This window comes from Fulmarus glacialis, unplaced genomic scaffold (assembly GCF_000690835.1).
Source record: "Fulmarus glacialis isolate BGI_N327 unplaced genomic scaffold, ASM69083v1 scaffold24241, whole genome shotgun sequence".
In the NCBI taxonomy this organism is placed as follows: domain Eukaryota; kingdom Metazoa; phylum Chordata; class Aves; order Procellariiformes; family Procellariidae; genus Fulmarus; species Fulmarus glacialis.
In genome coordinates this window covers 1-23,045 of record NW_009191220.1, presented here as the reverse complement: position 1 = coordinate 23,045, position 23,045 = coordinate 1, and the positions used below count along the sequence as shown (strand labels likewise).

The window sequence follows — 23,045 nt, the reverse complement described above, 5'->3', positions numbered from 1 at the left end:
AAGTGAAAATACACCCAGCATTTTTTATTTACTGTCTAGTTTTTGCACCTGGGATGCTTCAGCTCTCAGATTTTTATCTGCTCAAGACTGCTAAAAAGTTACATTTTTTATATATATACACATATATATATGTGTATGTGTATATATATTTTTTAATGAAGGCTGATACAGCAGCACATATATGTTTCCAGGTCTGTAAGAGAGATGCTGAGGTGGAAGGGGGACACAGGGGAGTGAAGAACTTGTGGAAATTGTTCGGCTCGTGCTCCTGTTGGAGCTGTCATGTTGGCTTGACAAGAAGGGTATATGTTCGAGGGGGGCAGGGGTTGCTATTTCTGGCACCAGAAAAATGCACAGGCAGGGATGGGGCTGTCATTAGCTCTGGTGTTTTGACAGGAGCTGATGATCTTCTGTTTAAAACTGAGTGAAGTCAAAATGGGTGTTTTGAAGCTGATACAAAGGCAACATGGCATGTGATTGGGGACCTAAGCTGGGTCCCACCTAGATAATCAGCACAAAATCAGGAAACTCAGTCCTAGGGAAAGGAGCAGGTCCCAAATATTGATGGTTGGTCTGTCCTGATTGATGCTGAGCAGTGCTTGGGAGCCAAGGAGGGCTCTGCGGTTGGTTTTAATTGAATCTCTGTGTCCTGGGGTTCTTCTGCTCTGCTTCCCCTGTCCAAACTTCCTGAAAACAGAATGCTTTAAGGAAAAAAAACAGAACTGTCAGAAACAAACCATGCCATCTGGTGACCTTAATTTCTAACAGGAAACAGGTAAATGTTTGTGATTTGTAGCCAGAGGGATGGGTAAAATATCCAGAGCAGGATGGCTCATTTTACCAACTGTTGTTAAACGTGTCCACGTTGTTACTGTGCTGGTAACGCACGCCAGGGTTGATGTCGTTGTACAGTGCACAGAGCGGCTGGGAAAGGAGCTTGAAGGTCACGCAATCAAAGCCAGACCCATCTAAAAGGACACTTACCTGGTTTTGCTTCATTCCCACACTGCATTGGTGGATGCAGATGTCCAAAAGTGTTGGTAAAAAGCAGAATAATCTCCACTTGAATGCTTGGAAACAGCTCTCCCTGGCAGGCAGGGCTTGGGATGACAAGGTCTTACTTTGGTGTGACCCAAGGAGAGCCAAGCTTTTGACATTTAAGCTGGAGAAATGAACTGCCTCAGTACTGATGCTGGCTTAGAAAGCAAGCTCACCCCATTTGGTGATAATGGTCACTGGTGAGCAGGAGCTGTAAGGAGCCATCCCTGAAACGTGATGCAAAGGCTGATGTGTCCAAGGGAGCTGATCGCTCCTTGTGTGAGTGAGGGCACAAGCCGTTAAGGTAGAAGCAAGTCAGGACTTTCAGGGACCTTCCAGATGGTCTCAGCTCCTGTAAGAGAGGGAAGACTGCTGAATCAGGAAATCTCCTTCCCCATCAGAGTTTGAGCTCTGTAAAACCATTGAATTTGTGCTTCAGGTGGTCCATCCCTATTTGTAATGATGGGTGCTTTCTTGAAGGGTTATTCAACTGGTGGTAAAGTAAGAAGCCAGACTAGATCTGATGGAAATGCACTTGTCTAAATGTCATTTTTCAAATTCAGCATAAAACTGAATTCTTGACAAGCTGTGTCCTTATCAATCTTAATGGTGTGCTCTGAATAGAGTCATTGGTTTTGCCAAATTCTGAAATTAGTCATTATTTCCTATTATATCGTATTTTTTTCTCATCCATTTGAATTGCACACAGTATTTTTTTTTCTATCCTGAATCATGGGGGTGTGCTATTAAATAGCTGCTGCTCTCTGTTAGACCAGTTTCTGTGGTGAGCAGTGTGGTTGTTTAATGCTCTCTCTTACCTCTTAATGGAGTTCTGTAGTTTTCCTTAGTGTTTTCAAAGCAATTTGAAAAGTTGAGATAGGAGGTGGGATAAAAGGCTAGAAGATGCTTTTTTTTTCCTCCTTTGATTGCTGAAAGCCTCACTTAAGAAAAAAATCAAGTGACTCTGACTCACACAGTCATCAGGACATATATATATGGCCACTAATATTTTTGGATGCAAAAAAAATGTCCTCAGCATTTTGCTGAACAAACTCCTGATATACAGCAGCTGTTCCTTTGTTAAGCCAAATACTAACATTGTGTTACTTAAATCAGTCATTTTTAGATGTATGGTTTTCAAGAAAGACCAAAACAAAAATAGCATTTGAATTGCAATCTTAGAAATAAATTGTGCGGTTTTACAGAGACTTCAGAGCTGACAAAAGAAGGGTTTTTATCGTGTGGCAAATGCTAGTAGTCCAACTGCATAAAATGTATGTTATATAAATAATGCAGCAGTATAGTTCGGCATATTCTCTCTGCTTTCTCCAGAGGAGCCTGAAGCATTTTCTTGACCCAAATGGTACGTGAAAATCAAAGAAGTAACTCTTAAGCTGTTCTTAAAAGTAAAAAGAGTTGTAAAGAAAGACTCAGCTTTGAGAATACCAGTGTTTCTTTTTATTCGAGAAAAGAATAAAGCATTTGAAAATATATTTAATCCGCTGTATACTCAACTGTGATGGTGATTCACACAGGACTGTTTAAAACGGAAAGCGAAGGTGATCCTCTTCCCACACCTCTGCAGCAACCAGATGATTGCAAGAGTAAACATTGGCTGACTTAAACCAACATTGCTTCAGATATCCCCTGCTACAAATGAAGTAATAGGGTGGTGAATGCTCCAAGAAAATCAACAACAATGCTTTTGTTGCTGCTGTTGCTCATTTTTATTTATTTTATTTTATTAGACAACTGCTTTCCGTTATAAATAAATAAGGCATGAAGGTTCTCCATACTGTTACAGAGCTGGTAGCCACAGTCATGTGTATGGCTCCTAATGTTTCTTGAGTTTGGGGCCATAGGGCACCTGAAAATGCAGAGCATGGGAGAGCGGAGCGTATGGTGGTGAGTGGTTTGAGGAGGAGACCTCTGGAGCAGGTATGGTTTTGGCATTGCACTCCTGCCAACTTACCTCTGTGGTATTCCACTTAACAAAAGAGGATATTTTGTAGGGTATTTTTACATTAATTCCATGGTAAGTGAAAGAAAGGTAGCTCCTCATAATGTCAAGGCCCTAGACTTGGAGGATAGTTACATTTTAACAGTCTTCCCCCTCCAAAGCCAGATTCTCATTTATTTTTCTCAATGTTGCAAAAATCCCAACCATTTCCCCAAGATTTTGTGATGGAAGCTGGTAAAAACAGAATCCAAATCTGGCCTGAAGTTTGTCTCCAGGCAGGTACAGAAAGGTAGCTTACACTGGACTGCTCGTTTCTTGTGGCTTAATGCTCAGGGTGTTGCCTAAGCTGTAATGAAATGCTGCTTCTCTGCCTAAAACGCGTGTCTGACCATACAAGGTCAACATCTAGTTCATGAAAAATGGAAACTGGTGGTTCCTGAGACTGCAGTGGCCTTTTGGCTGTGTGTTTGCATGTCTGTGGAAGCAAAAGTGAGATTTCAGTGCTGCAAAGTGAACTGGAACATGAGAGGTGACAACCTTTGGAGGCAGTATCTCAGCCAAGAAAGATTATTTTCAGCAGAAAACTGAAATCTGTCCTCTCGACTGGGGAGATGTTCAGAGCAAAAGTGTGGGGCAATGTGTGATCAGCGCTACTGCCAGGGCCAGAGCTCCTGACGCCACACGAGTGTGATGCTTTATCCTTCTGCTTGCATGCAAGTCACTGGTAGTCAGTTTTGCAAGCCCATACAAGCTGTATTTGAGGAATTTGCTACAATGGGGCAATTACAACCTCTTGAAGAGCACAGCATAGAGAGCTGGTACCCAGACCATGAGATGAAAGCATGACTCTGATACTGTAATAGTACTTGTCTAGTTTATGGGAAAGCCCTGGTCATCAAGTTCCTACCAGGCACAGTGCTTCACCTGGGCTGAAATACTGGGGCAGATTTAAAGCGAGGAAATCCCATATGCCCATAAAGTCTGCAGAGTATGGACTGAAATACTAGGTGACGCTGATGAAGACAGAACAATCAGTTTTATGTTTCTCTTCAAGTTTTTCCAGTTGCAATGAGCTTGCATTGTAAATAGCTGAAAAACCTGACTGATAAGAGAATGGCTTAAATAGCAAGAACATACTGCCCTTTGGGGAAGGGGAAGGGGTAGTCAGAAGTCTTTTGGGTACAAGTGTAGGTTCTTAGCCATAAAACCAAAGTGGAGGGTTGGACTGGTGTGCTGGAGCAGCCCCTGAAGTTCTCATGGCTTTTTGTTTTACTTTGAAACACTGTGCTCCAGCTGTGGCAGGATGCTGGAGGACATCCAGGTTTTTGCTTGCAGGTAATTGGGCTGTAAGACAAGCTGAAAAGGGTGGAGGAGGTGATTGGTTTTCTTTTTTCGTGGTGTGGTTTATGTTGCTGTTGTGATGTCTGGCGGCAGCAGCAACTCATGCAGAGATCTGTCATACAGTTTCTAGAAATCCTCTAACTACAATGTACAGTTGTCCCAACAAGTTGTCCAGAGGCCAAGCTTAAAAAAGTGAGTTTGAGCCTCTGTGACATTTTCTTGCTTGTAGACCTCTCGAACTTTCAAAGCAGTGGGGCCAAGTGGCGTTTGCTGGGGCTGAAGAGAAGACTTGGCTGTTGCGATTGCATGTGGGAATTTGCAGAGAGGCAGGACTCATTTGCTGCTCTTGTTTTTCACCTTTGTGGCATTGATGTCTGCTTTTGTTTTCTGGATGCGGGAAAAGATCTCCTTAAAAAGAGCCTTGTACTCGGGCTGGCTCTGCTCCAGCCGCTTGTCCACTGCCTCCACATGTTTGCTGATGGTCTTCTCTATGGTTTTCCTCTCTTCCAACTCATGTCCCTCTCCCCGGAAGTCTCTGAAGGAGCTGTCGCGAGAGATGGGCCGGGACGTTTGGACCCCTGTGTGGCGCACACTGTCCTTGTGCTGCCGGCATTTGCTCAAGAGCTCTTCATACTTCTCCAGCAAGGCGTGATACTGCTCGTCCACTTCCCTCAGGATGGACATACCCCGTTTGCGCACGTTGTTAGCGTGCAGCGTGTAATTGCCCTCATGCCGGCTCACAGCATCCTTGGTCACAATGGCATTGAGGGCTGTGTCACTGCAGCTTTTCCGGACGGGGTGGTTTGGGGAAGGCGTCATTGATGGCTCATGACTTTTCCCTCCCTCCTCCTCAGAGAGGTCAATGTAGTCTGCTTCTGGGGCATTATTTAGTGGCTCGAGGAGGGCCTCAGAGAAGTTGTCTTCTCTGCTGAGCAGATACTTCTTGACTTGTTTCATCTGTTGTAGCTCTAGGAGCTCTGCTTCCAGTTCCTTGATGCGCAGTTTGCAGTTCTCCATCTCGCACACCCGCTGCTCGAGGTCTGAGTACTCCTGAATAACAGAGGTGTACTCTCGCTCAACACTCTCCTTCCGCTGCTTCTCCTGGTTGACTTGGGACCTCAGGGAGTTCACCATGGCTTGGAGACGCTCATTCTCCCTCTCCAGTGGCTTCTGGTTGAACTCTGTGGAAGAGCTGTGGACCTGGAACGTGTCCTCATACCTGAAAGAGAAGACCCTTGAGAGAGTCTGACCAAGTGACAGTCCACAAGGCACTCAGATTGTGTCTTATCGTCATGTAAGTAATTCCACTGAGGCTCAGAAAGGAGGTAACCTGAGCTCATGGAGTGAGATATGGCTCCTTCCATGTGCCAGGAGACCACAAGGTGTGGCTGAGGCTCTTTTGGGCAGAGACCAGGCTCTGTCTCAGAGAACCCGCAGTTTCATTTGATAGCAGTGATGAAAGACAGGAGACAAATGAAACCCTAAAAGGGTTAATGGACAAGCCACCCACATTGCCGTGAAGCAAGGATGAATGTTCAAGTGGTACCAGGTCAAGAGCTGAAAGTAGAAGGCTTTGAGTTTTTCCTGATGGAGTTCATCAGCTACTCACTGTATCATGGAGTTCATCAGCTACTTGCTGCACCTGCCAACAACCCCAAACCCCAACCAACCAAAAAACAGAAGCGCCAGCTCTGCTGTCCTGTGTCTGGGAGGTGCTCCAGAAAGAGTGGGAGAAGATTTATACAGCAAGGGAAGCAGAAAGAGACTTTTGACAGTTACTCCTTCATTGCTCACTGCTGGGGAAGCGATAACACGCACTTCCCCCTTCCCTCATGTTGCTGTCGGGAAATCAGATTTTTCTCCTCCTCAATGAAGTGCCCATGGCATCCTATCTGGTTAGAACAGATTGGAAAAAAGCAAGCACCGTGGCTTCCCTGGGAGGCATGACTGGTGGCGGAGGCTATTGAACAGATTTCCAAGTTACTGAAGGGCAGCCTGACCTTCAGAGCCAACTGCAGAGCTGCAGGCTGAACTGAGGTCCTCAGGCCCTGGGGGGAGAGTGGGATTGAGGGACAGGGGGAAAAAGAATCATAGAGACATTAAGTGGATTTTGCTGGGGGTTAGGTTATGGCCTCATAAACATCCCCGTTGTTGCTGCAGTAAAAGTGTCTTTTGTTCATATCCTCTGTCAGAGGATGCTTTCAGTAACAAAGTTTATTGATTGCTTATCTATTTAAAGAAGCGTCTATTATGGACAAAGCTGAGCAAGAAATGCCCTCATGAGGTCAGTGAATTAACACAGTGGCTGGGTTTTAAGGAGGATCAAGTATGCAATAGTGCTGAAGGTGTTTGTACAGCACTTGGCAGCACGTGGCATATATTGGTGTGTGACTGGTGCTTTTGGGGGCTACTAGAGTCATACAGGACAAAATGCACCATCTCAACTGGTTTCAGTGAGCCAGAGATGCTGGTCCTGTGCTGGGAGGCAGCTGCAAAGGAACAACAGGCTGTGCTGATTCGGGAGGGGAAGCTGCATAGGCAGCTCGAGGTAAGGGTCCTCTTTACATGATATGTTACTGGGTGGGCTGTACTGGGAGAGGCTGGTTTGAGCTATTTAGAGCTCAAGCAATGCATCCTGTCTGGTGAGTGTTCCTGCACAGCTCCCTGCCAACGTGCCAGGACAGTCACAGCCCCTCCAGGCAGTGCCTGTACCCTGCAGCCTGGCCCAGTGCAGCTGCATGAGGCGTTCAGATCCCCCTGGATAGCTATTCTTGCCCTCTGAAAAAGAGCTTACGTCTCCCCATTCAAGGCATCGCTGATGCTGGGATCATGAAGGCTCTGCTTTGCCAATGCCACCTGCTTAGGCGGGTGGGTAGGAGAGAGGGAGGTCATCCCTTCATCTCCAGCATTGAGTTTCAGGCTCTGATGCAGAGCCTAGATCTCTGTGGGGGCGTATGTGGGGTTTTGTGCACCCCCAGATGGGCTAACCCAGTGTATCTCCTGTTCACAGGCAGAGGAGGTGGGGCAGAAGTTTGGAGGGGTTGCTAAAGGCAGTACCTGTACCTGGGGCTGGAACACAGCTCCTTAAGGCAGGGGAAGGTGTGGATGGTTCGGCGCCGCTCCCTCTTCTCCCGCCGAATTCGGAGCTGCTCCAAGCTCTGCATTTCCTCCACCTGCTTCTGCAGCTCCTCCACTTGGTTCTGCAGCCCCTCGATCGTTTCTGTCAAGCTGCAGAGAGAGGAGGGAGTATGGATGAGGAGTCAGGCATTACAGGTCCTTGAAAGGTGTTTTTTCCCTATAGAGAAAGCCAGTCTGTGGAAGGTGCTTCCAGTTGCTAGCGTGTGCCCTGGGAGCATGACAGCACTTGCTTGTCATGGTAGTGGTTGGTCTTTCTCTGCGTGGTCACTATTGAATGGGAGTGTTTGTAGAAAAGGGTGGGGGATTGAAGCAGTGGCAAGGGATCATACTAATTTGAGACCCTCTGTCCTCAAATCAGTTGGCTAAAACAGTCACGTCTGAGACATAAACACTATCCTGGAATTTCTCTGCACTAAAAGCAAGCAGGCGAGCTATTTACTCTCTTCCTCTTGTTTCTCTTGTAGAGATAAACACAGAGAGACCAGGCAGAGATTTAGTTTTGTTCTGGCTGTGAATGCAGTTTGTAAAACTCTCTGCTCTGAAACTCCCTCTCTGCACAGTCATTTGCAAAAGATGCTGCATTGCAAGAATGTGGCTCGGTCTGTTGTTTCCAGGGATGACCTTGACCATGGGCCTGTTTTAGGAAAGAAAAAGTTGTTGACAAACTGGTGTTTCAGCATGGACTAGCCAGGATTTTGCTAAATGCTGGATCTGTGCCTACTGTGCCTGCTGGGCTACATGCTGGAGACCTCCCTGATATGATTATGTGCCTCTTCTTCAAGGAAATGCATCCAGGGAGGAGGAGGAGAGGCTGCTGTGCCTCTCCTGGCAGCTACAGACACTCCTTTATCCAGCCCTCGTCCCAGGGGTGTCTGTGCTGTGGCTGACCTCTGCTAACCAGCAACAGTGCAATGAGCTTGTGTTGTAAATAGGTGCAAAACCTGAGTGATAAGAGAATGGCTTAAATAGCAAAGACTAATGCTGTTTAAGGGGAATAGGTGAAATAAAGGGGACACAGGGGAAAGGTGAAATAAAGGTCTCTTGGGTCCATTGCTGCGGTGGGAGAAGGGGAGGCTGTACCACTGTATCTTCTGTTGGGATGTCTTGCTTTCCAGCACGAGCTTCTGGTTAGCTAGCTCCAGGTCCCGTGCTGTCAGGTCCAGCTGCTCGTAGACTTTCGCATGCTGTTCGTTCATCTGCCGCAACATCTCTAGTTGCTTGGTCAGGTACTGCAAGAAAAAGTGAAACAGAAACACTCCACATCCAAAATCCAGATTGTTTCACAGACAGAAATTCCTGCAGCCTTTGCTTCCTCTGGTAATGTGTTTTGTGGCTGATTTATCCTCTACCTGGTTGAACCCTTCTGCACAGGTGAAATATTCATATCCTTGCCCACTGTAAATACTTCTGTGTCTAAAATACGACTGAACTTCCCCTGCCCTCTGTGAGGGGCACTAACCTCAACCTCTCTCTATTCAGCTGCTTTTTTATTCCCAGTACCCAAAGAAAGTTGATATCCCTGGGACTGTGACCCTTCACCAAAGTTGACTGAAATTGGCCAGTTGGTTACTGGATCATCTGACAGATTGACTGCAGAAGCTGCGTTTCCTTGGGAATTCAGGCTAAAACTCTGAGTCTGTGAAATGTGAGGAGACTTGCGGTTTCTGCGTGTTCAAGGACCCCTTTCTGTGAGTCTGTCATTGCAAGATTTATCCTGGGAGAGGGGCGTCTACCCAAGAGCTCACCCTCAGCTGGGACCAGATCCCAAATCCATGGTGGATGTGCTCCTGAAGGGCTGCTGCGGGGACAGCTAAATCCATCCACCAGTTTCCTTGGACATCAGCTGTCAGATCCCTGCAGCCATCGCATGCTGCTCTTGTGAACTCGCAGCCCTCCTCTGCCCTGCATCTTTTTAAATCAGGGGGTTTCCAACGTTTTTTAATTCACAGATCCCTAGAAGTTTTCCAGTGGATGAAAACCCTCCCAGCACAGCAGGTTTAAGCCTCTAAGCTTAGTTCTGTGGGCTCTTAGAAATACTGCCTTGACCCCAAAGGATGCTTGAAACAGTGGTTTAGTTTGCAGCTCTTGGAGAAGGAGCTATTTTGTCCCTCTAACAAAGGGGGCTGTGTTACAGGGGTGCTGAGGGGCCAGCTGGGAACAAACGCGATTATGAATAACTGGAATCAAGGGAAAACAGCAGCAGAGCAAAGAGAAGCGAGTGTGAAGGTTGGCGGATGGGCAGGGAAAGGCCAAATGTGCCCCAGTTGCAACCGGTGCCAAAATCTGGTGTGCACATCTGGGCAGGGCGTGGGGATGTGAGAAGGGGGAAAATCCCAGTTAATGTGGAAGGCGGATCCTCTCCAGGGCTGGGATGGGCTTTAACTCCCATCCTCGTGGTGCACCCATTCCTTTCTCCTGGAATCTGAGCTGTTGGCATTGGCGGAAGCACCCCTTCTCCACCATCGCCCATAGGTGACAGCGGTGGCTGAGCAGCTCCCATCCCCACCCCTGGCCCGACTGTGTTCCTACCTCGATTTCCTGCACTTGTTCCTCATTGGTTGCGTACATCTGCTGCAGGGAGTCCTCCAGCTCTTTGTTGCGCTCCAGCAGTGTCTTCCCCAGCTCTGCAGCCAAATGCAAGTCTGAAAAGCAGATGCAACAAAGCTGCTGCAGTTGCCGTGGCTCCACGGGTGGATGTGGTGGGGTCCCTGAATGCCACCACACCAAACACAGTGGCACATTTTGCACAACGCTGGTTTTATTGGCAGGTTTTGATATGGATGCATGCTTACGGGACATACAGGATCTAGCCTCTTCTGTCTCGCTGGGCTGCAGGAGCAAGGGGAGGCCGAGTTCAGGACATCTGCAGCTCCTCCATGCAATGAGGATTTGGTGGCTGGCTGCATAACACTTCTGCACTGCACTACACACTGTGTAGCCAGGATCAGGCCCCAAGCTTGGGTGTGGCAGGTGCTCAGCACCTCCATCCCCTATCACTGAGACCTGTGGGGCAGAGAGGGGCTCAACATCCGTCAGAATGAGAGTGAGAGTTGGTAAAGCTCTGCGGGGCCTTGGGGATGCTCTGTAAATTATATTAGTATCTCTAATGAAGGGAGTGCCTTGCCTTCCCTGTCAGCCTCCATCCATCACCCGCTAATAGACTGACATGAGTAATAAAACCACATGTGGCCCGAGGGGGCTGGAAGCACCTCCTGCAACTGCCGCCTGGGCAGTGCTGCATTGGTTGGGACTGCGGCTTTTTCCTTGGGGCAGCTCCAGGGTGAGGACAAACCGCTTTGTGTCCACTCTCTGCCACCTCTAAATACCCTTAGGAAGCTACTGAAATAGTTGGACTTTAGGAGAAGTGCAGGGAAAAGTAGATGTTGACAGTGTAGTCGGCTTAAAATACTGGGTTTGCTACCTCCTGGGTAAAGAAAAAGCCCCAGAACCCTGTGAGTCCTCTATTGGCCAAAGCTTGAGCACCTCAGGTTATGCTGTTTGAGGGCCTGGGATGGCACAGCTGGCTCTGGTAACATCCCTTTGCTTTCACAGAAATTCGTTGTCTTCTTAAAGCCTGACCTCCTATGATCATGTGGATTTCTATTTTTCCTGGTGCTTTTAGAGGCGAGTTTCTAGCTCTTATGGTGGCAGACTGAAAATCTGACCTTAAACCTTCAAAAAGGTAAGGAAACAGGTCCTGATGTGTTTTATTGCTCTTTCTCTCTCTGGTATGGTTACCATGCAGTTTTAGTTAAGGAGTAGCAATCCTGCAGTGTGTGAAGGGACCTGGTTCTCCTGCCCTGGCATTTTCTCAGCCCATCGTAACACTCCTCTCTAGTTTGCAGCTAATGATGTGTTTTGCAAAGCCTCTGCCGGGGCTGAGAGCAGCTATAACTTCTTTCAGTGGTTAATTTGGCCATGCAGTCGATTGGGAAAGAGGGATACTTGGTCACTAAGACGAGAAGAAGGGGAACCAGGATGCCTAGGATGTATTCTGAGCCTAGGAAAATCACTGATCTCTCACACTTCAAATGGCACATCACAAAACGACGCTCACACTGACCTCTCAGACACGAGTGCTTGCCAAGAGGAGTGGTATTAGTGCTGTCAGTGCTTGGGATGGGGCTTTCCTGATGGATATCGCTGCACTGTGGGAAGTGCTGATATGTTATTAGTTTGGGTGATGGCCGTGTTTCTTTCCATGCAGCTCCAGCAGTGCCGGAGGGCTGGCTCCCCAGATGTGGTCCAGCCAATGTGTCTTCGAATCTCCCCTTTACCATGGGAATGTGCTCTCCAGCTGTGGCGTGCATTGCAGGGTGTTATTCTAGGCTGTGACCTTTTTAATTATAATCCTCATCATTGCACAGTGACCTGGTCTGAGGGCTGTGATCATAGCTATCAGTGCAATCAGGATATTGGCACGTTTCCCCATGGACAGACCTCTTCCGCCTATTTTTTTTTTCCAAGCACCAAATTTCCCCAGTTTCCAAAGTGCCCTTGGGAGACCGAGTGTTTGTTACACCAGCTGGGAATGGGGGAACAGCCAGATGCCAGCAGAGATGGAGGACAATTTGTGCCTTTGAGCTGCTTGGGGCTGTATTTAATGGCACCGCCACCTTGCCAGAGCCAGTGTCATTGCTGGAGACCGGCACCTTGCAAATCGCATCCCTTGCAGCAAGCAGGGCCCCGGTACAAAGGCGTGTAGCGAGAGGGCTCCATGCTGCACTCCAGGTAATGAGTCAAGTGTGTCCCCGTCCCTGCGGATTACACCAGTGCTCTCCCACCATATGGCATCCAATTTAATCAGCTGGGGTTGAGTTAAGTGGATTAGGCAGTGCAAGATCCTGCATTGTAATTTAAAGGGCTCTGTCAGCAATAATTTAATGGGGGAAATAGGCAGTGTTTGGGGACGAGTGGGAAAGAGGAAAGAATGGGGTTGAGCTCTAAGAAGGAAATTGATTCTTCGTTTCCATTTTGAGTGCAAGGGCCTGGGAGACTCCAGGCTTGAAGGACACGGGGGAGTTGGTTCTTTTAGTGTCTTTAGCCTCAGCTGTTGTCACACACACACTCACTCACTTTTTCCCTGCCAGCCAAAGCATCCTCCGTAATCCTGTCTCATCCATCCCCGTTGCGCCTGAGTCCTCTTCCCCACCTGTTGGTCTCCCCCAGGCGGTGGGACTGTGGGGAGGGAGGGGATGCTGCGTGGAAGTGCTTTAATGTCATCTTTAGACCAGATCCCTCTTGATCTTTGCAATAATTGTGGCTCTGCACAGGTTTGGGGACCACACAGCTCCTCTCCTTTAAGACCTCGGAAACCTGAATGTGAATTTGTCAGCAAGTGTTTGGGGTGGGGGGGAAAGAACTATTTAGGAATTTGGGGATTCTCTCTGCATAACACTGTGGTTTTCCATAATTTTTTGTATTCCTCTTTGCTTCCCCACTGTCAGATCAGCCAGCCAGTGCTGTACTACTTGCCCTAATTTAGCAGGTATGCTGATGCCTCCCTTTCCCCTCCCCTCTCGACGCAGAAGGAAAAATGAAGTGGTGGGGAGCGACTGTGCTGCGTGTCCGCTTGATGTGCCCGATCCCTCAGCAGCCTGCCTGCGCTGAAGGCACCACTGTGAAATGGCCAATATTCAACTTAAAAATTGGGGGCCTTGGTGTTGCCTGAATCTTATTTGAGAGAGGACCATGGATGCAAACTGTCCTGGGCAGCACCAGCTCGGTGCCCTCTGGCTCTCAGTACCACAAGTGCTGATGTGACCCTGTTAATTAACACCAGCCAAGGAGACACCCCGTGTCCCCAAACAAAAAGCTGCGCCTACAGAGCAAAGCAGAGGGAGGGATGGAGGCTGCATTTCCCTGCAAGCTTCCAGGGGAAAGGTGCCTGAGCAAGGAGGGAGGGGAAGAGAAGAGAGACCATATGGTGGGAAGGGAGCAGGAGTTGAATCCAAGCAGCGCTTGGTACAGGGGAGCATGGCTGGGCAGTGCATCCAGGAGGTAGCTGTCCTGGAGCTGCAGAGATCATCATCATCAGCCCAGCAATGATACTGCTGGCTCTGTGTTGCTGGGGAAACTTGAAAAAAATCCTGATCCAAAAGCTGTAGCAGGTTGTCTTTGACTGAAAGAGGCTGAGGAACAAACTGCAGGGTGTTTTCCCTGCTGCAGCATCCTGTGGCAATGCTGGCACAGGCAGATGTGTGCTGCATGGGGCTGCTGCGGAGCTGGGCGCTTCCCCAACCCCAGACTTCTCAGCAGCTTGTAATGAGGCTCAAAGAGGGTTTGGAGCCATTTCTGCCTTCCCAATCCTGGCCTGCATTTGTTTGGGCAGAGCAGTCTTTGCCACAGCCCACTCTCTGAAGGGTTTTTTTTCCCCCAGCATAACCTGTTTGTGGCTTCGGGGAATTGTAAGCCTGGTGCTGGGCAGGGGAGGTTTTGGCTGCTCTCGGCACAACAGTGATCCGGTAGCTATTCAGATGGTCCTCATAAATATGGCTTTCTGGAGGAAGCCACCATCTGGAGCAAGTGCTTTGGGATTTCCCCTGTCATCTCTCTTGCTCAAGGGATTCATGCATTTAGGCTGTGAGAGAACATGCCTGCTGCTCTGAGCACGGGCAAGGGGTGCTGCGTTTTGCTCCTCACCTTTAAATAAACCAACCCTCTCCCCATGCTGCGAGACAGGCAGGTTTGCAGGGGGTGATAGAGGTCCTTTGGCTTGTGGTCCCAAAAAGCAGGGGTTTATGGTGCATGTGTTGCAGGTCCTTTTCAGCTAAGCATCTATGAAGGAATTACTTGTGGTCCCTTCCTAAATGTGGGGCTGCAGAAAGGGCTGCTCCTTTCCTGCTGCTGCAGATGGTGAATTCACCTGCTAAAGAGCAGGGACGAACAGCTAGCAAAGCTCTGGTGTGCAGGTCTCTGGAGGAAGTTCAAGGTGCTTGTTAGCTGATGGATGGGGTAGGTTGAGAGTTAATAACTGATGTTTAATGCTGTTGACATTTAATTTAATTGCATTTGCTCTCTGCTCCATTACACACGGGTACTTAGAGTCAAGGGTAGGTGCAATTATTCCTTTAAAAATCTAAATAAATGATGCTATGCTGGTTTACCCCAGGGTAGGGTGTACTTGCTGCTCATTTATTTTTCTTCTTAGTTGCAAGGGATTGTGCTGTCTGGGTATATTACAATGAAGATCAGCTTTTGTATATCACTTACTGCTGCTCCGTGACAGGTGATGGAGGCAATCTGTGTACTTAGCTCTTATAAGCCTTCGCAATGGAACCTGCTGGGGTGCAGAGACGCAAGTACCATCTGACAGCATCCCGCAAACAACATGCAGGCATATCTGGATGTGAAAAAGCCTTTTCAACATGTCCATTCCACAGATTATAGTGTTTCCTATGGCCAGGCAGAGCTTTCAGAGAGCCACCAGTGTTACTGCTGAGGCATAGATTCTCCATCCCTTTTACACTGGCATAACTTGGACATTCTTACCCAAATAAGCTTTGCACTTGCTGTTCTTTGTGTTTTTCATGGGGACCTGCCATTTTGGCGTAATCAGGTGTACCGCAAAGGCAGGGTTTACTTTGCAGAACAGCCCAATGCAGCAAGGGCGAAAGGTGCTTCTGGCAGGGCTGTGTGAGTGCAGGCAAGAGGCGTACGTGAAGTCCCTGGCAGCATAGCTGCATCCTCCCTCTTCCCCTCCTCGTTTCAAACCGTGGCTCTGGCTGGGCTGAGATGGGTACATGGGCATTTCTGTTAGCCTAATGAGATTTGCTGGATTTCCTGTGTGCTTTTTTTCTTCTTTTTTTTTCCCTTTTCTTTCTCTTGTGTAACCTGTTACATACCCCTGGGCTGCCTTTGACTTTGCAGACTTCCCTGGTAGGGGAGGAGCTTGCGTGGTGGCAGAGAGATGGCAGTTTGCAGGGGGTTGAGGCAAGCACAGTGCCATTGCTCTCATTACAGCAGCTGCCTCTGCACTGTCTCTAGTCCCCTGAGCAAAAGTGGCACCACCAAGGAGTGGAAAACCCCAGCAAGGGGCTCAGGGGTGCACTGTCTGTACCATGCTGTGCTGCAGGGAAGCCCTCCAGCCTTCTCGGCCCCTGCTGCTCTCTTCCTTGCCTTCTGTATTTTTCAGTCCTATTCAGTATTTCCTTTCTATCAGCTCTTGTTTTTTTATTTTTCTCAGATGCTCATCAGGCTTTTTTGATTTAATTGATGCTCACCTTTTTCTTTCTGCCCTCTGTCATTCCGTACCCCAAAGCCTCCCCTATGTGTTAACATTTGAGACTTAGAATGCTTACCTCTGCTTATAAGCTGTATGTGTCTATACAAACACATACACAGCAGTCCCATCCCCATGCCCACAGCAATCAGTGTGCATTTTGCCAGGTTGTTAGAGCATGATAACACAGAGTATGTTATTAGACCATGGTTGGGCCCCATCTGCATCTTTCTCTGCTGTTCTCTTATCTAAACAGCCTCGGTGCCTGTGTTTGCCTTGTATGCTAAAATGGTTTCAAAGAGCTCGGTGATTGGTGGCTCGGAGGCTCTGATAGTGCACCTGGATCAGAAAGCATCCTAAATAAATACATACAAGTGGAGTTGTTGGGGAGAAGAAGCGAGAAAAGAGGAGGGAGAAAGGCAGCCAGTGCTTTCCTGCATGCACCCCTCCTCCAGGCAGCAAAGCTCCAACTATGTTGGGATTCAGAGAGAACTGTGAATAGAGGCTTTTACTCTTTTAAAGCTAAAGACACAGACACGTGGATCGATGCCATATGGGAATCTCATCTCCCCAGTGTGTTTTGGGGGCAGGAAATTGTAACTGAACCAGGACAGACAAGAAGGATTAGCTCCAGGGAGACTTTTCATGTTGTCTTTTGCTGCTACTGCACCACAGTACTGTGCATGTGGAGAGCCCCAAGCAAAGGCGACCTGTGAAGGACAGGTCAGCGTGCTCACGCAGCAGGGTGGGCCTGCCACAACCATGTCAGGTCTTCAGCCCCACTTGTGCTCACACAATGTATTCTCCTACTCTGAGCCATTGCCAGCCGACTCGGCCGCCCTTGCTGTCCTCTTGCTGGGGGGAGTCAGGTGGGACCACCAGCCCTGAGTGGTTTTGTCTTTCGGGGAGCAACCAAGTTCCAGTACAACTGCCACCTGCAGCAGCCCCCAAGACCAGCTGGGGCTGGTGGTTACTCCTGTCTGCTACTTCTCACGTGCCAGAGGCACGTAGGTACAGAGAATATCCTTCTTCCACAGCCATGTGTTACAGCTGAATGCAGAAAACAGCCTGACCCTCTGCAGCAACACCAAAAACCTGCCCACCTCTTCTCTAGCAGCCCCTCTGCTTGGCTTTAAAGAAAAGTGTATCATCTTGCACGCTGCTGCCCCGCTACTGCTCCCTTCCCGTCCACTGCTGGGAAATGCTCTGAAGCCCTTTTCCTCCAGGTGCTAAGCTCATACACAGCCCAGCTGCCTTGTGCCTGGCTATTGGTACTGGCTGGAGATGTTGCCCATGTGGGAAGAGGTCCTGATCTCAGGTGAGTGATCAGTGCCATTTGTGGAGCTACGCAGGAAGAACACAGTGCTGTAGCCTTCCAGTCTGAGTTTGCAAGGAAAGGGAGTGAGGAAATACTTGATGTACTCTCAAGATGGTGTTATTTATGTCCATCACTGGTCCTGAGCAGGATGCAGGGCAAGGCCTCTTTCAGGAGCCCAACACAAAACCCAGTGTCCCTGAAGCAGCTCTGCTGCAAAGGCTGATGCTTGGGGGATGTGCTGCGCTGCCTCTTGCTCTGCCTCCTCCTGCAGAGACCAGTGCTCAGCCACCACCTTCCAGTCCAGTGTGCCTCCCCAGGACTCAACACTTGCTTGCAGGCCAAGAAAACTTGGAGGATTACCTAGCTCCAACTGCCATCGCTCCAGCTGCATAATTGGAAGAGGTCAGCATGGACCTGGATACTACACACTCGAAGGACTGAATTCTTCAGGGAGGAGACAAGTTAACTGAGCAGTGCCAGGGCAGCTGCGCTGCACATGGGATAAACTAGAGTGACTTCCCAGAAGGCTGCAGAGAAACAGGCTTTTTAAACCATTAAAAGAACTGTCACGTTTTGGAGAGAAGATTTACAACTGTTTGTTAAATATGCATGGGAAAAAAACAAAGAACAAACTCTAACATAAAATCACTTTAAAATTCCCAGCTGTGCAAAGACTGGCAGTTGTGTAACATCTGGTCTCATTCCTCCAGGGTATTTTGTATTGGACATATTTTCCTAAATTCTTGGCCCACATATATGTTTTTGAGCAGGTTAAGTAGAAGCTTTGGTGAGAGCACACAGATGTATTAGTTGGGTAAGGTGGAAATATACCACTGTGCTGCTCTGGGAAAGGCCTTTTAGTGGAGGAGATGGAGTGTGTGCAGGAGCAAGCAAGCCGTGCGTTAGCCTGAGCACTGGCACAGCTTCTAGCAGGAGCAGGATCGGACCATGGTGCTGTCACAGCTCTAAGTGGTTCCTGACCATCATACTGAGTCAGTGCATCCACCCTGTCACCAGCCAGCGCTGGCTGGTACAGGAAGAAAGAAAGAGGATTGGAAAATGCAGGGGTAGGGGGACAGCCTCCGCGTGCAGGGCGTTAGTGGCCGCTGCCTTGGCTCCCAGTCACTCAGGCTCAGGGCTGCCATGGGAGGAATGTCCTTCAGGACTCTGACCATAAATCCTTCGCACATGGCCTTGCCAGGGAGAAATGCCACTGCTAGCTGATGGTTTCAGGATGGGAGATATGGAAAATTCTGATTTCTTTTCTTCTTCTTCTTTTCTTCTTTTCTTCTTTTCTTCTTCTTTTCTTCCTCTTTTCTTCTTCTTTTCTTCTTCTTTTCTTCTTCTTTTCTTCTTCTTTTCTTCTTCTTTTCTTCTTCTTTTCTTCTTCTTTTCTTCTTCTTTTCTTCTTCTTTTCTTCTTCTTTTCTTCTTCTTTTCTTCTTCTTTTCTTCTTCTTTTCTGCAGATGTAGAAAAGAGCTTCTGTGAGAGACTAGGAGGCAGATCCTGGAAGTTGCTGTGTGGGCCTTCTCTTATGCCCTGTTTTCTTGCTGCCTTCACATAACAGGGGAATTTTTATTCTAGGAAAATACATCTATATATATATTCTTTTTTTTTTTCCTCCCCAGATTTGGAGGTTCTCATCCCTTCCTCAGACTAACCTAACTGTCATCTTATTTCCTTGTCTCCTGTGACTTTTCTAGTCCCTCTTGTCATTCCCAAGCAGCTCAGCAATTAGTCACTGAAAACTTTCCACTTCCATAAGCTACCTGCTGTACTGCACTGCTAAATAAGTAAGTGGATCAGCTACTGCAGGCAAAACCATGTCCTTCTGGCTTGCTGCTGGGGAGGAAGGACAGCAAGTTAACCACTGTGCTCCTGGAGGACAGGCAAGCTGCGTGGCTTGTCCCCTGAGCTGGACTGCTGGGATAACTGCATCACGAGGGACAGAATTTGGGGTACCACCTGCTCCCCACTGCAGTGAATCCTTTGGGCAAGCTGATAGTGAATTGCAGCTCTATGGACCACCCCATGTAGGCTGGGTGATGCAGAAAACAGGCAGGTATGGGTGCTAGCGGGTGCTAGCACTGATCCCCTGGGTTCATCCCAACATCAAGGGCTGATCACCGGAGCGCTGGTGACCCTGTGTCTTTACATGGATGAGTTGGGCATGGTGCAAGCTCAGCACCTTGTGTCATTTTCCGTCTTAGCATGCAAGCAATCAGATGCTTGGCAGGAGGACGAGGAGGAATTAAAATAAGATACTTAAATCTGGAGACTTTTAGAGGTTACAGCCGTAAAGTCCTAAGCCTGCATTGCAGATGGTTTGGCCCCAAAGTTTCTGTGGCTGTCCAGGAGCAGAGGACTATCAGTCTCGCTGTGGCAATGAGATGATGTGCTGGTTCTTCTACTACCTCTGGTCCTGCTGGCTAACTCAGAGTGGTACAAGGCCATTTTATTTACACAGGAGGGATCGCTCCAGCACTTAGGCTGTACTTAGGCTCCAGGGACTGCAAGGGTGGCTTTGAGAGCCCTCCTCTTGGGCTGCACTCTGTGCTCTTTGGCTTAGACCTGAATGCTGGCAGGGGGATGGGGAGGCTGGGAAGATCAGGGAATGCAGCGGGGTGACTGGAGGAGGACTCATATTAGGAGATTGCTGCGGGGGAGATGAAGGCTGGAAGTGGCTGGCAGAGATAGCTGCTGGATCTCATCTCCGCTCTGTTTGGATCCAGATGTGATTGTGTTGGCACGCAGCCATTCTGAGCACAAATGCTTTAGATGAACAGAAAAAGTGTCCCCACTTATCCCCAGCTCAGACTCTCTAATTTTAGCTCATTCATTCTCTTGGGGTCTGGCTGTACGTACACCCTGTACACAGGGTATGATGCAACTGTAACCACATCGTCAGCTCTCAATGGCTGGAAAAAGGTTCGCTATCACTCTATTCTGGTTTTAATGCTCAGAGACACAGATTCCCCAGCCCGTGGAAGGTGAGGCTGCAGCTGAACCAAAGCAGTGCTGACATCTATTCATGCTTGGAAAGCCTGCCAATAAGCAAAGCCACGCTACCAAGCAATCGGAGCTCCATTTTTACTGCTTTCTTTAAAACAGAAAGCCTTCCCAGAGGGAACATTATAAGAATGAAACACCTCAGAGGACACCGCTACTGTTTCCATGTCACTGCTAAGTCTCCTGGCTGGGATTTGAGTCTCTGCTTCTATGTGCTAAGGCATCTCGGTGCAACTCCTTGAACCACACAGGCTTACAGCATGCTAGGAAACAGGTAAAGGAATCTGAAAGGCACCAGCTTCATTTGAATGAAGCTGGAAGGGCCTTGAGGCTGCGGACCAGATCTTGCTGCCTCCAAGGCAGGTGGCAGATGCAGTCAGTTGCTGTGGGACTTCAGGGGAAAAAAAGAGCGATTGGCATTTATTTTCTTGAAAAAACTGAGTTATTTCAGCAAGCCAAAGCTCTGTGGAGAATGGGGAGGAAAGTACCAGGTGCTCGGAGTGGAGCTGGAGGCATGATTTCCTCTGTGGTGCTAAAATGGTTAATTAACATAATCATCACAGAGCTCCCAGTTAAGCCATCCATTACTTAGCAAACAGTTTTGGATGTAAATGTAATAAATGTTTCATGATGCTGTGAAATGACGATAAAGGCCCAGCAACAAACTGGTTCATAGAAGAACCTTCTCCGCTCTCCTAGCTTAGGTTGCTTCTCGTTTCTCCCACCCCTTGCTCCTAATGAACAGTCTTTAAGCCTATGCTTTTGTCCTCCACTTCCTGGTGCTGCTGCCAGGCGTGGGTTTCTGTGCGACCCCGGGGCCGTTGGCATGCTAATCCTCTTAGTAATGCTGGCCCTCGACTGCCTCGTAATCGTGCTACACTGGACGTCTTCCACCATACTTTCACCCCCCATTTCCAAACCAACAGCTTGATGGCTGCGCCGTCACCAAAGGCCTCCGGATGCCGCTATGGCTGTAATGCAAAGGCTCAGTGTATGTGGACAAAGTCTAGCACTGTCCTTCGTGATGCTTTGTGCACCATGCAAATTAATTACAGTTGTAATTACCCCGCAGGACTTTTCCAGTTGGCTGATTTTAGTTAAAGCCTTCCCCATCTCTCCTCTGAGTTTGTGCAAGCCTGTGCGGCCCCCATTCGTACAGGAGACTGCAAACCCCACAGCTGGGCTTTGTTTTGGGTCTGTGTTTTCCTCCAGTCCTGTATGTGCTCAAAGGTGGAGTCTATCCCCAGCATCAGTCCATCATCAGGAGGCAGTTAGTCTGCACTTACGCTGCTGGGACAGATCTGGGAACCTGGCCTGCAGTGGGAAGGTGGTTTTATTGTTGTGAGCCAGTTGTACGGTGCCAGTGCTGACTCATGAACCTGACACCAGGGACAGCGTTAGGTTAAAAATCAATCAGTCCTGTGTTGTTCAACACTCCCTATATTCATCCTTAGTTCTGCTGTTCCTCAGCCTGCATCCTGCCCCTGGACCAGTGCCCAGGCCCCTTCTGAGCCATGGGAAGACGTCACCCAGAAATGTGAATTTCTGAGCATTCAAAGGCTGCACTGTTTATTCAGCTGATAGCTCCATCTCCGTGCTCTGCCCTGGCTTAATTTGAGTGTTGTGTTTCAAAGAACAAGGCCCGGTATCCTGCTATTGATACTTCCTGTTAAGTGAGAAATTGGGGTTAAAAACCAGCTGCAAAAATCCCTGGGGGGCTGGTTATCATTCCTTGCTGGGCCTCTGCCCTGCAGTTGTAGTTGTGTAAACTTTAAATCATGACATAATGTACTGGCACGATGGTGGGCAAATTGGCACTGCAGCTGGACTGCACATCCCTGCTGACAGTCAGCTGGCTAAAGCAAATATATAACTGTACTGTACCTATAGTGCAACGGGTCAGAAGGGTACTGTATTTAGGTAGGAATGATTTTCCCTATACATTGACAAATCAGTTAAGTTCATTCCTGGGCCTGAAACAGGATTTCTTTCAGTTATTTACTTACTGCATGTTGACTCAAAATATTAAGATAAGGAAAAAAAAAAACAACCCAAAATGAAGCCCCAAATACCCACAGCCCACCAACTGTTCAGCTGTAGGGTAAACGTTACATAGAACTAGTACAAACGTAGGTACAGTTACTTCAAAACAAACTACACAAGTGAATGTTTATCCTCTAACAAGGCTATTTCTGCTGTTTGAAACTTGGCCTTGATTTTTTTTTCCTTCCTCCCAATTCCTCCTGCTTTTTTCCTGATTGGAAAAATTTCCAGCAGTAATGAGGTGACTTAGAAGCTGAAGATCCCTCTGGATTTAGGTTTGGACGGCAAGAGCTTTTAGAAGACACTTTCAGCATCCTCAGCTTAGCAACCCATTATTTCCAATATATTAATTTCTAACTAGTGTGCCTGCTAACTCTACCTGCAACTGCTCTGAGATGAAAGCAATGTCATAACTACCCATGTTTGATTCTGTCCGCAGCAAGTTTTCTGGGGAACCAGCCTCCTTGTGGATGTAACACAACAAATTTTTTACCCTCTGGACATATCTGGGCTCCCTGCCTCTATCTGTTGGGTTTAAACTTTCCACAGCCAGGACAGTGGCTTGGAGCAGCAGAACCGACATTTCCATGGAGGTGCCACTGCAGGACAAGGAGCTGGCTTTGCCAAGCAAATACGAGTCTTGAGAGAAGGTATACCCACCCTCCTGCATCGGGGATTTGCCCCTTTTTCTGCCCCTGTGTCCCCCTGGCCTGCCATCCCTGGCAGCTTGCGGGGTACCCCCATCCTTACCCTGCTCCAGGTCCTGCTGGTCGTACCAGGGCTCCTCTTCCTCACTCTGAAACTCCTCCATCCTGTCGGCGCTCAGCATTTAGCACCAGCGGCCCGGGGAGACGCGCAGCATCCGCCAAAGGGGACCCCACCGCCGCCGAAAATGCGAAGCAGGGATGGATGTGGGGATGCGGGCTGGGATGCGGCCTCGGTGCCCCGGCCGGGCCGGAGAGCGGGGGGGTGGCACG

At 48.5% G+C, this 23,045-nt stretch overlaps 1 protein-coding gene across 1 annotated transcript; it reads right to left on the bottom strand.

The window, feature by feature from the left end:
* Positions 1-4,672: 4,672 nt before the first annotated feature.
* CDR2L (cerebellar degeneration-related protein 2-like) lies at positions 4,673-22,897 on the bottom strand. The gene is made up of 5 exons (XM_009586616.1): positions 22,819-22,897; positions 10,007-10,119; positions 8,558-8,706; positions 7,403-7,567; positions 4,673-5,558 (listed from the first exon to the last, which is right to left on the bottom strand). The coding sequence occupies exons 1-5, from the start codon at positions 22,895-22,897 to the stop codon at positions 4,673-4,675; spliced, it is 1,392 nt and encodes a 463-aa protein (XP_009584911.1).
* Positions 22,898-23,045: the final 148 nt, after the last annotated feature.

Coding starts and splice junctions, on each gene's coding strand:
- CDR2L (XM_009586616.1), bottom strand. CDS start 22,897: ATGCTGAGCGCCGACAGGATGGAGGAGTTTCAGAGTGAGGAAGAGGAG. Junction 8,707..10,006: donor AACAAGTGCAGGAAATCGAG/GTAGGAACACAG, acceptor TTTTTCTTGCAG/TACCTGACCAAGCAACTAGA. Junction 7,568..8,557: donor TCCCAACAGAAGATACAGTG/GTACAGCCTCCC, acceptor CTCTCTCTGCAG/CTTGACAGAAACGATCGAGG.